At 43.4% G+C, this 12884-nt stretch overlaps 1 protein-coding gene and 1 long non-coding RNA gene across 3 annotated transcripts in view; one reads left to right on the forward strand and one right to left on the reverse strand.

Moving 5' to 3' along the window:
- Window positions 1-12884, reverse strand: part of LOC140697692 (uncharacterized) — a 157234-nt gene that overhangs the window by 89232 nt on the left and 55118 nt on the right. The gene's annotated exons all lie outside the window — the stretch shown is intronic.
- Window positions 8698-10437, forward strand: GPR6 (G protein-coupled receptor 6). The gene has a single exon (XM_006205651.4). The coding sequence runs from the start codon at window positions 8852-8854 to the stop codon at window positions 9941-9943; it is 1092 nt and encodes a 363-aa protein (XP_006205713.1). The 5' UTR covers window positions 8698-8851; the 3' UTR covers window positions 9944-10437.

A 12884-nucleotide genomic window follows, 5' to 3' on the forward strand; every position in this document is an offset into this window, starting at 1 on the left:
CATCTCAGCTTTGGTTTTGCCTGAGACATTACAGGTCTCTAATGACCTAAAAGGCTACTACAAATATCCCCAAATCATTACAGGGAAGTCACAACAATACCTTATTCCTAGGAGAATTGTGAAGCCCTTTGAATTAAAATCAAGATAGGCCATTGACTAGGGATGAGACAGTGTGTCCTTTCTATAAAAAACTGAACACAGTGTTAAGTGCTGATTTGATGCAATTTGTTTGAACAGAGTATGAGAGAAGATACAAGTAAAACTTGGGACAAGTGGTTTCAATGAAAAATTCTGCAGCTAGAAAAATCATCCCATGTGTGAGACCTGGACTTGAATTTTCTATACACCCCTCTATGTTTCATGGCTTTCAAAAATACACAGATGTATTATCTAGGATTTGGTTCAGCTGTCAAGTGACAGAAAACTCAAAATAGTAGCAACAGAAACAAAACAGAGAGCAAGAATAATTCTCATATAGATATAGGATGTCAGGCTGGTGTGGTGGCCCATGACCACCAGGGACCCATGTTTCTTCTCTCTTATTATTCCAACATCTTCAGCATTATGGCTTCCCCTTCAGGGACCAAGATGGCTGCTCCAGCTCAATCATCACACTCACATTCCAGTTGGCAAGAAGAAGAAAAGAGAAATAGGGCATGTCCCTTCCTTTCAAGGACATTTTCTAGAAGGTGCCATACAACACATCCACTCACATCTCACTGGTCAGAACTGTAACATGACCACAGCTAGCTGCAAGGGAGGTCTAGACATATGCTATTTATTCTAGGTGGCCATATGCCCAGCCAAAATTGGAGGTTCTATTATTATAGAATAAAGGGAGAACGAATATTGGAAGATAGGTATTGGTTTCTACCACACATTAAAAAAATAAGATAAAAATAGCCTCCACTCAGAAGTAATTACTGTTAACATTTTGATATGTAGCATATATATATATACATACATATATAATTTCTTTTACAAAACTGAGTCCATACTGTATATACTGAATTTTTGTTTGTTTGTTTTCATGCTGTGAATGTCTTATAACCATATGTAGATGCCTATCCTTTTTAAAAAGCTCAAAAGAAAAATCTAATCCGCCTCCACCTAATAAAATAAGCATGTTATACAAGTCACTCAAATCAATTATTCTTACTTGAAGCATCATTCAGCTTGGGGTTCAGGACAGGGATGTAAAGGCATATCAAGTAAAAACCCAAGAAACTTTGAGAATCTATGAGAGGGTAGGGTCCCTGGCTGCAGGAGCATCGGAGCTGTAGACATCCTGAGAATGCAAGTGTGAAGAGGACTCTTGGTGGGGACTCGCCTCTGTGCACATGGGAAGAAAGTCTGGAGGCAGAAGAAGAGGGCGGATCCCTGCTGGCTCCCTCCTCTTCTCCAGCCAAACCCTCAAATGCTGCTAGCTGGAGAATTGAGCTCATTTGGGAAAATTATTTTGTGGATTCTGCTGGTTATGATACTTAGGGCTTTATTCCCTTAGCAACCTCTCCTAGTTTTCAGAATCCTTCTTAAATGATCAGGGGATTACATTTCAGATAAGGATCCAGAGTGGTGACTTAGCAGCAATTCAGAAGTTCCCGCTTGCTCTCATTGAATAGGCTGCTTTATTTACTTGGTGCCCACAAGTGTGTCACAGAAAAACAGCCTGCCTTCTGCTCTCCACTCCCTGCTGTCTTCCTAAAGCGCCTGTTCAAACCAGCTCCGTTCAGCGTCCTCCGCTGGGTCCCTGTTTCCTCTTGCACCAAATCCAAACTTCTCCACTTGATTTGCGGCGCTTCCCAGGATATACTCACTGGTTTGACTGACCCCCGTTCCTAAAGCTAAGCACACCTCAGGTCCCCTTCCCAGAGCAGAGACCTTGTTTAGGAAAGTGAGACTTTGAGAACCAAATGGACTCTACCCCTTATAAGCTACGTAAGAGTGAATGTTAGTTAACCCCTTAGATCTCTGCTTCCTGGTGTGTTAAATGTGACTAATAAAAAGAGACCCATGGGGTAAAAGAAGACTATGCATATAAAGTGCCTTGGCCCTGACAAAAGCCTAAGTGACTGTGACTTTCCTCTCCCCATCCCCTCTGTTTAGGGCTTTTCTGCTCAGAGTTTGCAGCAGATTGTGTTCCAGTTGGATGCCATTGTTGAGGCTGGTCCATACCTTGCTCCCTCTGGGCTGGGTTATTCCATTGCTCAGAGCCTGCTGGCTCAGATGACTGAGAAAGAAAAGCTATTTGAGGGAGTGAGATGGTGGAGAAGAAGACAGAGAGGGTCTGAAGGGAAGTGGAGAGATTAACCAGAAAAAAAGACAGGGACAGGAAAGATGAGGAATGCAGATGGGACCACACGTGTGAATTTTAAGTAGGGAGCCAGGGAATCAAGGGATTGCCTTCTAATTCCTTGTGAAATTTGGGGAGGAGGAGACCAGTTAACAGTGGGATGACAAATGGAAGGGACTTTACAGTTATCATTTCGATGACTGCACAGTATTACATTAAGGACATAGAGCAACATTTACCACTTCTCCTACCGTTAGACACTCAGATTGTTTATGTTTGCTATTATTAGATAGCCCCACAAAGATTACTTTCATGTACACAATTATTTTTATATTGTATAATTATCTTGACATGAAAATCAGCAGCCAAAGGGCAGAAACATTTTTATGTGTCTTGAAATTCACTGCCAAATTGCTTTTCAAAATAAATGTAATAATTTACAATGCTAATAGCACTCCATGAGTGTACCAGTTTCTCTGTCTTTTATAGCACTGGGTTTTATTATTTTAAAGTGTTGTTTCAATTCATTAATGATTTAAATTATACTTACTTGAGTAACACTAAGGTTGACCATTTGTCTCTCTTTTTAAAAACAATTTGAATTAGCTATTCTTAACCTTTACCTGTTAGGACTTAATACTGTTTTTATACAGCTGACAAAGTCTATGGTAGATATTAATCTTTTGCATGTCCAATTGAGGGAATTTTCCCCATTTTTCATTTTTTAATTTTAGTTTTGATTGTTTAGGAGTATTGCATTTTATAAAAGTTTTTTTTTAAAGATAATGTGTACTTTGATTTCTAGCCTGAGGAAAGTACATACCTATCTTTGCAGTAGAGTTTTTCTGTCATTTATTAGAGAAGAAAGGGGACAGAGGTCTTCTGGGGACATAAAAGGTTATAGGAGGGGGCTGGGCCCTAGATAGGCTGCAGTCTCCTCCGAGTGTCAGAAGTCCTACTCTGGCCAAGGCCTGTATAATTTTCCCAAGGAGAGTATTGGCACACGAGGACAGCAGAGACTTTGGGCAGAGTTGGGAGACTATGGCTCTTAAAGTCTAGCACAGAGCTCCCCAGGGGGCTTAGAGGTTAGGGCCATTCCTTTACATACATTGAATCCATATTTGTTTTTATTTCCCATGAAATTGTTGATATCTCATACACAAAGTACCTGCTGATGTCCTGTGTGCCCTTGGGCAACTCACTCCACCTCTCTGAACTTCATTTGCCCCCATCTGCAAAGAAAATAACCTCAAACATCATGTAATTGTTTCAAAGAATAAAATGAGAAAACGAGTATGAACCCATTGTATGAGCTTCAAAGCACTTTGAAAATATAGGGCACAGCAGATTAGAAGACTACCTCCTTGTTACTTTTCAAATATACCAACAGAACCAGCTTTATCCTTCTCATATTCACTTAGTCAGTAATCTAAGCTGCAAGATGATGCATATCTCCATGAAACTCAATAAAGTTATTTTCACTCTTTGTGAAAATGGAACAAATGTCTTTAAATGCTACTATTTTTCCTGATTTGTTTCTCATGCAAAAAAAAAAAAAAGTCTCTCACCAACTGAATTAAGTAAAAAATTTCAGCTGCCCTGCACAATGTTCTGCATCATGTAGCCATCCATGTACTGATAATAATGGTGGATAATAATGGTGGCTCTTTTTCTAAATTTGGTGGGAATATTAAGTGATGCTGAACTCCAAGGATAATAGCCTTTTGGAGTGAAAACTGCTCACTTGGCATGAAGCAAGAGCAGCCCAGATGTGTTTGGACATGCTGAGGAAGTAGGTACCTTGGACATTATGACCCACCATTGATGCCTGAGAGGGAGAGGAAACCCTGAGGACAGATAGAAACAGAGAAAATGAGATATTTTGAATATCATTCATCTGCCTCAGCATGTGTCCCAAAAAGATTACACTTCATTCAACACCCTGGCTCTGGCCAAATAATATAGAGCATTCAATGGCCCTCTGTGATTCCTGCCTCTTTCAGCAGCAATCTTTCTTAATAACAGCTTCATATATTTCACTAAGCACCTGCTCTCTTCCTGTGCTGTCAGCACAACTATCTGTATACCAGCAAATAGACTTGTACTTCCCAGTAGAAAAGTGTATTGTTTGTCTCTAAGAACCAAGTAGAAGGAGTGTGTGTGTGTGTGTGTGTGTGTAGATGCCCAGAGCGAGAGGTCAGGATTGCTGGTATGGGTCTCTCCAATGTAGTTTTATAAGGTCTAGACAGCTTGGCTGACTGCAGCTCTGATTTTGTAAAACAAAATTGACTTGCAAAAATCTGGGCCAGGAGAGGGCACACCTGGGAAGCGAATGTGAACTCAGAATAAGGAACAGGGCAAATACTTGAAAGCTACAGAAAAATAGAGGGTTGAGGGAAACCAGAATTTAGAATTCCTTGATGGGGCCATTAAGTTCATCAAGGCCAAATGGGAATCAAGTGTTAGCCTTCATCTTGGGCCATAAAGGAAGTTCTTCTGAGTGTGGAAAATTAAAGTTCTACAGAGGACTGCTTAGTGTCCTAAATCTGAAATTACACTACGTGATTTATTGCTAAAACTCCTTTATTGCAACTATTCTAAACTCCAATCCACTATTTCAGGAGTTTAGTGAAACTGAGAAAAAGACTGTATGATTGCTTAGATGAGTGTTCTCTACCCTGGCTTTCCATTAGCATCTTTTAGGAAATTTGATGCTGGTCCTCACTCCAGACCAGATGAGTCAGAATCTCTGGGTGAGAGATCCAAGAAACTAGTTTTTAAAAGCTTTCTAGGTAATTCTAATGTCCAACCAGGATTGGAACCACTGGCTTAGGCTGAGATGGGCAAGACATACCCAAGGGAACCAGAGAAAGAGTTGTGGTTGAGAGGTTGTGATTCTTGGGCAAAACTTCAGACAAGGAAAGTTTCTTTGTTGTTCATGCTTGGATAATGCTGGAATATAAAGGCACCAGAGGATATGTTCAATGTGTCACAGGGGTGGAAGTAATAAATTTAACTTGTGACTACAAGCCAGAAACCAAACTTCACACATAACCAAACCCAAAAACATAACCAGGATCAAACAACCTGGTGGATGAATAATATATTTGGTTGTGTGTTTCAGTCGGGTATCAAAGATTTACAGAGTAGAAACCCACTCAAGGTAGCTGAAGACAAGGTAGGTTTGTAGCAGAGACTACAAATAGCAATTCTAAGGGATGTAGGGATCTAGACTCCCAGAGACAGAAACCAGACACTCAGGGACTGAGGTCATTCCCTCCTTCTCTCAGTCATTTATCTTCCTTATCTCTGTTCCTCTCTGCACATCTGCTTCATTCTTTCATTACAACTGGCTTCCTCTGATTCTTATTTGACACAGGGCTCAACATGAGTGCTGCAGCCCTACCTTATGATCTTTCAGGTCCAGAGACCAACCCTGACTGACCATTGTCACAATGTTTCTTAGTTCAAATTTTCAGGAAGGGAATCTAGTCACTGGTCTTATATAGCAAACAATGGCTGGTCTTGCCTAGCCTTGGGTTAGGCATCAATCTCCTCCCATAAGCTGGGCCAGGGGTAGAAACTGTCACATGGTTCACAGACTGAACATTCTTGGAGACCAAGATGTACTTGTGCAGAGCTTTGAGTGGAACAAGCAATGAAATACTTCTAATACCCATCCATAACCATTGCATCACACACCTTTCTTCTTCTTCTGCCTCTCAGGAGATAGGTGGGGATGGAGGAGATGAGGAAAGCTTGAAAGAATGTGCATTGTCTGATTTCAGGATCCAGTCCAGCGTCTGAGAGGTAACCACAGACAGGCATAACCCAAAGACAGTCTACAAACTCTCAACCAGCATTTATGTACATGATTATACGTGTGTTGTCTTCCTTCTGAAACCATTAAAAAGTCAATCCATTACTGGTGATGGTGAAATCCTGAGGATGTACAAAACACAGGATCTCTGTTTGTTTAATTTTTACCTCAAAATTTCTGCTGCATTGTAACATGTAAAAATATAACACATGGGGGATTCTCCTCCCCTTGGGCCTTTATCTGTTTGAAAAATTTGTGATTAACATGCGATTATAGTGGTTTGACAGTTCATTTGACAGCTCTGAAATAACATTTTAGTTGACAATCTTTTACTGAAACCCAAAATGGTGCTTTCTGGAAACTTAGAACTTCAGCCAATTTGAAGGTTCATGAAAATGGTGGTATGAGAATTTTATGAACTCCCCAAATGGAGAAATTGTGTGTAAAATCATTTTATGGTCCAACATTGGCTATTGCAGCAAAGAATTGAATGGTCCTACAGTTTTTCTTCTTTTCTCTAGTTAAGTTCAGCTGCACTGAGGCAGGAAAGCAGGACTAGTCTGGACTTGGGGACCATGTTTAGAGGGAGAAGGCCAGGATAAAAATCCACCTCCCACTCCAGCCTGTAAACAGGAGTATACATATTTTCTTTTCTTTTTGGGCCCCTGGGTCTAGAGGCAAAGTTAAGCCAGGAGAGGGAAGAAGGTACACAGGGAAAAGTAGAGGATGCCAGTAACAAATGTCTACTTTCACCTTGCTCAGAGCATGCTGTCCCTGAAAATCAGGGCTCTGGCTCTGGTATAATGCCATGCTGATATGCAACCATTTATTTTAGAGCCTTAGGTGAAATCAACTATTTTAGCTTTTCCCCAAGTACAGCTATTGGAGATTCTGGCTAATTAAAAACAAAGAAGAAGTCCAATACTTGTATTTTACTGATGAAACAAAACACCTTTAAACCAAAAGGATGATTTATCTGGGCTGGAAATAAAACTCCTGCCTACTGAAGTCTGGTGCAGCTGAGTTATCACTATTTTTGTCCTGTAATTTGTTTTATAGGGTACTAATTAACAGGGCAAAGTCTGTTGCCAGGAAAGTAAATCACATTTTGCTGTTTTCTTCTTTTCTAACAAGACACAGACCTGGTCTTTAATCAAAGAGCAAGTTCCAAGGGCACTATCAGCTACTGTAGTTGTGAAGAATTCGGCTGGGAAGATAATGGTGAAACCTGTTGTGTAGAGTTCAAGAAAGACAGTGGAAGAGACAAAGAAATGGAGGGGGAGAGAGGAATCGATTGCACAGGTAACATCCAAAAGAAGAGATTGTTGTTGTTTTCTAGATGTCCCATCTTTTTTCTGTTCCCCACAACTTGGCTTTTCTCCTCTGACTTTACTCAGCTGACACACTGTACCACAAACATCCTTAAACAACTCATTCCCCCCAACCCCCAGTTCATTCCTGTGCCTATACTTTTTATTTTTTTAAGGTTGGGGCAGGGAGGTCTGTCATCAGACAGTCATCAGACCTCCCTGCCCCAAGCTCTCCCTTCTCTAGGGCTTCTTCTTCAATCTAGCCTCCAAATGACCTTTGACCCTGGGCTTTGCTGTCTGGCCAGTGCAACTCATCCCTCACCCCTCCCCTCCCAGGTCACCCTCCTTGCCTGGCCTCAGAGTCTTCACTCCTTTTTCCCTTTCCGCTTTCCCCCATCTCATTCCTGGATGTTCTGGACTGGCGGCGGTCCTCTGGCTTCTCCTCCCTCCTTGAACCCTCTGAGACATCGTTCGGGGAGGGTATATGGTGGGGGAAGGTAGCTGATGGGCGGGCGAGGAGAGCGAGTGCGGAGCTGGCACCCTGGAGCCAGGAGCCTGACGTCACCGCGCCCTGCTTGTCAATCTCCGGCGGATACACTACTCGTAGCCGCCTTTTCTTCTACTGTGTGTCTCACTCTCGGAGGCGCCGGCACAGCGACAGGAGCCCCGTATTCCTCTCCCTGCCAGCCCGGCCACCTCCTTCAGGCGTTGGCTCTCTTCCCGCGGGGTGCGCAGCCTGGCGCCCTGCCACAGAGCTCATGATCGGCTATTTCCTGAAGCCCTGATTCCTCAGGTGAGCAGCCCGGCTCCCTAAGGGAACTTTGAGGGTGTGGAGAGGGGAAGGGATGAAGTGGCCAGGGGATGAGTCCTTCCCGAAGCCGGAGAAATGGAGTCAAGCTTGATTCCACACCCTCCTCCTACACAGAAACATCTCAGCCTCTCTCCCGAAAACCCCCTATCCCAGGGTTCTCTGTGGCTCCACGATTTCAGAAACTTCTCTCTCAGAACCTTGGACAGCGACTCTGCCGCCTAGTTTAAGAACGCCTGACCACGCGGGTCAGCGCCAGGGTGGGACTCTCAGAGGCTGACACCACTAGCTTGGTGCACACGATGCGTGTGCAAATACAGGCACACTTAGGTGATCTGTGTGCATGTGACTGTATGTTATTTGTGTGTATATCTGTGCAAAAACTCAGGTATTAGTGCGGGTATGCCTTGTGCATTTCACTCACTCACACGCTCACTCATTCAACAGGTTATCATTTATTTTTGGTTGTAAACCACTGCTTCCTCGTTCTGTCCTGGAGTCCCGGGGTGGGATGGGCAATATGAGCAGGGCACCGGCGCCCGGGGAAGTACTCTGGCGGCGTGAACCACACACCTGAAGCTTCCTCTCCCTCTCCACGCAGGGTGTAGCGTCCGGCCGCAATGAACGCGAGCGCATCTTCGCTCAACGAGTCCCAGGTGGTGGCAGTGGCGGCCGAGGGTGCGGCGGCAGCGGCCACAGCGGCAGGAGCGCGGGACACAGTTGAATGGGGGCCCCCTGCAGCGGCAGCGGCGCTGGGGGGCGGCGGCGCAGCTAATGCGTCGCTGGAGCTGTCTTCTCAGCTGCCAGCGGGGCCACCAGGGCTGCTGCTGTCGGCAGTGAACCCATGGGACGTACTGCTCTGCGTGTCGGGGACGGTGATCGCAGGTGAAAATGCGCTGGTAGTGGCGCTCATCGCCTCCACACCAGCTCTGCGCACGCCCATGTTCGTGCTGGTGGGCAGCCTGGCAACCGCGGATCTGCTGGCGGGCTGCGGTCTCATTCTGCACTTCGTGTTCCAGTACCTGGTGCCCTCGGAGACTGTAAGCCTGCTCACTGTGGGCTTCCTCGTGGCCTCCTTCGCGGCCTCAGTCAGCAGCCTGCTGGCCATCACGGTAGATCGTTACCTGTCTCTCTACAACGCGCTCACCTATTATTCGCGACGGACCCTGTTGGGTGTGCATCTCCTGCTCGCCGCCACCTGGACGGTGTCCCTAGGCCTCGGGCTGCTGCCGGTGCTCGGCTGGAACTGCCTGGCAGAGCGCGCCGCCTGCAGCGTGGTGCGCCCGCTGACACGCAGCCACGTGGCGCTGCTTTCCGCCACCTTTTTTGCTGTCTTCGGCATCATGTTGCACCTGTACGTGCGCATCTGCCAGGTAGTCTGGCGTCATGCGCACCAGATCGCGCTGCAGCAGCACTGCCTTGCACCACCCCACCTTGCCGCCACCAGAAAGGGCGTGGGTACGCTGGCCGTGGTGCTGGGCACTTTCGGTGCCAGCTGGCTGCCCTTTGCCATCTACTGTGTGGTGGGCAGCCATGAGGACCCGGCTGTCTACACCTACGCCACCCTGCTGCCTGCCACCTACAACTCCATGATCAATCCTATTATCTATGCCTTCCGCAACCAGGAGATCCAACGTGCCCTGTGGCTCCTGTTTTGTGGCTGTTTCCAGTCCAAAGTGCCCTTCCGCTCCAGGTCCCCCAGTGAGGTCTGAAGGCTCCCTCTGTCCTCTCACCAACACCACACCCCAACAAGCCAGACTTTGGTGATGAACTGTGAGATCCCAATAGTGTGACTCTGACTTTGGAAAGAAAGAATAAACATAAACACAACAAACTTACAAAGACAAAGAGGCTTGTTGGTACTTTACATATACAGTGTATACATGTGTACATATATATACAAATATTTGTATCTTCTGGAGGTGTTCAGGATGTGGAATCTCCTGTTCTGTGAAAAAACTAACAAAAATGTGGTTGTATACTCAAATTGTACATCACATTTGTCAAGTGAAGACATTCCAATACTGCTTAATTATAGCACTTTATTTTTAGCTGCTGAACTGCCAAAACAGTGTTGCCATTTTCAAAAGGCAGGGGAAGGGGGTTAAAAAGTGTATTTTTGTTGTATGTGATAAAGTATTTTGCTGCATATGCATCAGTAAATTATAACATTTTGTACACAAATAAACACATTATAAAAATGCAATTTTTGGCATGTGACAGATGATAGAATAACTATTTAAGAGCTGAATTAATTAGTGCATTTACTCTAACAGTTTTTTTATGTATCATCTCCCTCCTGTGAAAATCTTGATGTAAAAAAATCATATGCATTTGCACATTGTTCACAAATTGTCACTGAAACACCTTATCCAGATTATTGGGGAGGGGTAGGAAGGGGGTAATATATTCACGTAACAGTATTCATAGGACACTAAAGCATTATTGGTGTTATCGGTGCAAATTAATCTACCCCCTTGGCTACTGGGTTTGGAAGACAATCTCCAGAGGATGTCGGAAACCATTCCTTTATCTTACCACACATGTGCACTTGTGAATCCTGAAATCACAATTTTTAGACACAGTTTTTCCATCTAGAAAGAATTTTAAATGTTGAAAATTCATATTGACTGAGTTTACTGTTACTGGCCAGGTCTTGTAGCAAAATGCACAGTCCTATAAAATAAACAAATTCTTCTAAGACAGGAGTCCAAGATATACTGTGTTCATGAGATAAATGAAGGTATGCCTAGCAAGTCCCCTTTGAGGCACTCTTATCTTCAAAACACAGGGCATTAAGATCCTCAAGAACTAAACATTCCCATTCCACTACAGGGTGTGAATCATAGTTGTTCCCCTCATCCCCTTCTTCCCGACTGATGTGAGGATAAATACGACAATATATGTGGACATACTCTGAGCACCTATGAAGAAATATGCACAGAAGTACAAATAGTTACTGGTCTTAGGCCTTAGGAAAATACACACAAGCAAATTTTCTCATATAGTCCACAAGTATTTACTGAATGCTTATTATCTTCTAGATACAATCTCAGGGCTGGGACTACAGAAATGAACTAGATAGACAAAAGGTGCCTGCTCATAGTGTTATACTCTAGTGGGGGAGATGGCCTACAAGCAAACAAATACACATTGAAGAGATTTATTATAAAGAATTGGCTCAAACAACAAAAACAAAAGAACTGGCGCATGCAACTATGGAGGCTAAGAAGTTGCAAGAGCTATAGTCAGCAAGCTGGACACTTAGGAGAGCTGATGGCATGGTTCCAGTCTGAGTCCAAAGGCCTGAGAACCAGGAGAGCCCATGGGCTCAAAACCCAAGAACTGATGTTTCAAATAGAGACCAAAGGCAGGAAAAGACCAGTGTTCCTGCTCAGGTCAATCAGGCAGCAGGAGTTTACTCAGCTCTTTTATTCTTTTCTGCTCTTCAATCCACTGGATGAGGCCCCCTTGCATCAGGGAGGGCAATCTGCTTTACTCAGTCTACTGAGTCAAATGTTAATCCCATCTAGAAACATCCTTGCAGACACACTCAGAATAAGGTTCAACCAAATGTCTGGGCACCCATGGTTCAGTCAAGCTGACATGTAAAATTAACCATCACATCAAGAGAACACAATGATCAAAAAAAAAAAAAAAAGGAAATAAATGTTTCAGGAGGGAGTAGTCAATTGGGTCAAACATTGCTGAGAGAATAATTCAAATAAGGATTAAAAACAATGACTATAGATTTTTTAATGTGAATGTCATTAGTGAACTTGACAAGAGAAATTTCACAGGAATGAGGCGGGTAGGGGGAAAGGTACAAGAGAAAAATGAATGAGCAATCTAGTCTCCATCATCTTGCAACAGAGCTGCAAACTTTTTAACACAATAAAGCACACCAAGTTTTATAAACATATAGTTTTATAATGGCTGTAAATTTAGAGCCAGGAAGATCAGCATTATTACCCATTTGTTATATTAACATATCTTTTAACGAACTAACCTTCATAGACCAGTCAGCATCATCAGTGTTTCAGGCTCTATTAGTATCCAAGATGCATTCACAAGTGGACTGAAATAGCAAAAGCTCTGGCTGTAAGCTTTTCCAAACACGTGGAGAGGAAAACAATATGACTTCAGAGATGGAATAAAAAAGTCATTACACTTACTATAATTACAAAAAAATTTTTCTTGCAATTAGTAAGTTAAGAAATTTCAACACTAGGGGTGGGTTACAGCTCAAGTGGTAGAATGCATGCTTAGCATGCATGAGGTCTGGGTTCAATCCCCAGTACCTCCTCCAGAAATAAATAAATCTAATCCCCCCCCCAATTTTTTTAATTAAAAAAAAAAGAAAAGAAAGTTCAACACTAAGCTAATAGGACAGGCCATGGGTTTAACTTCTATCTACTTGGATTAATATTAAATATCTACCCTAGTCCTAATCAAAATCTTTGAGAGAGCCAAGAACAGGAAGATACTAAACAATCAGATTGTTAATACTCCCGGTGTACACAATTGGCCAGTCTGTGTAATGTCAGTGGGTTGGATTTTATCCTACCTGATGATGTAAGGATATAAAACTCAAACATCTGTATGAAGAAATGTCACATATTCATTTGGTCCATCTAGTATTAAGAATCTCCT

This window comes from Vicugna pacos, chromosome 8 (assembly GCF_048564905.1).
Source record: "Vicugna pacos chromosome 8, VicPac4, whole genome shotgun sequence".
NCBI classification, from domain to species: Eukaryota; Metazoa; Chordata; class Mammalia; order Artiodactyla; family Camelidae; genus Vicugna; species Vicugna pacos.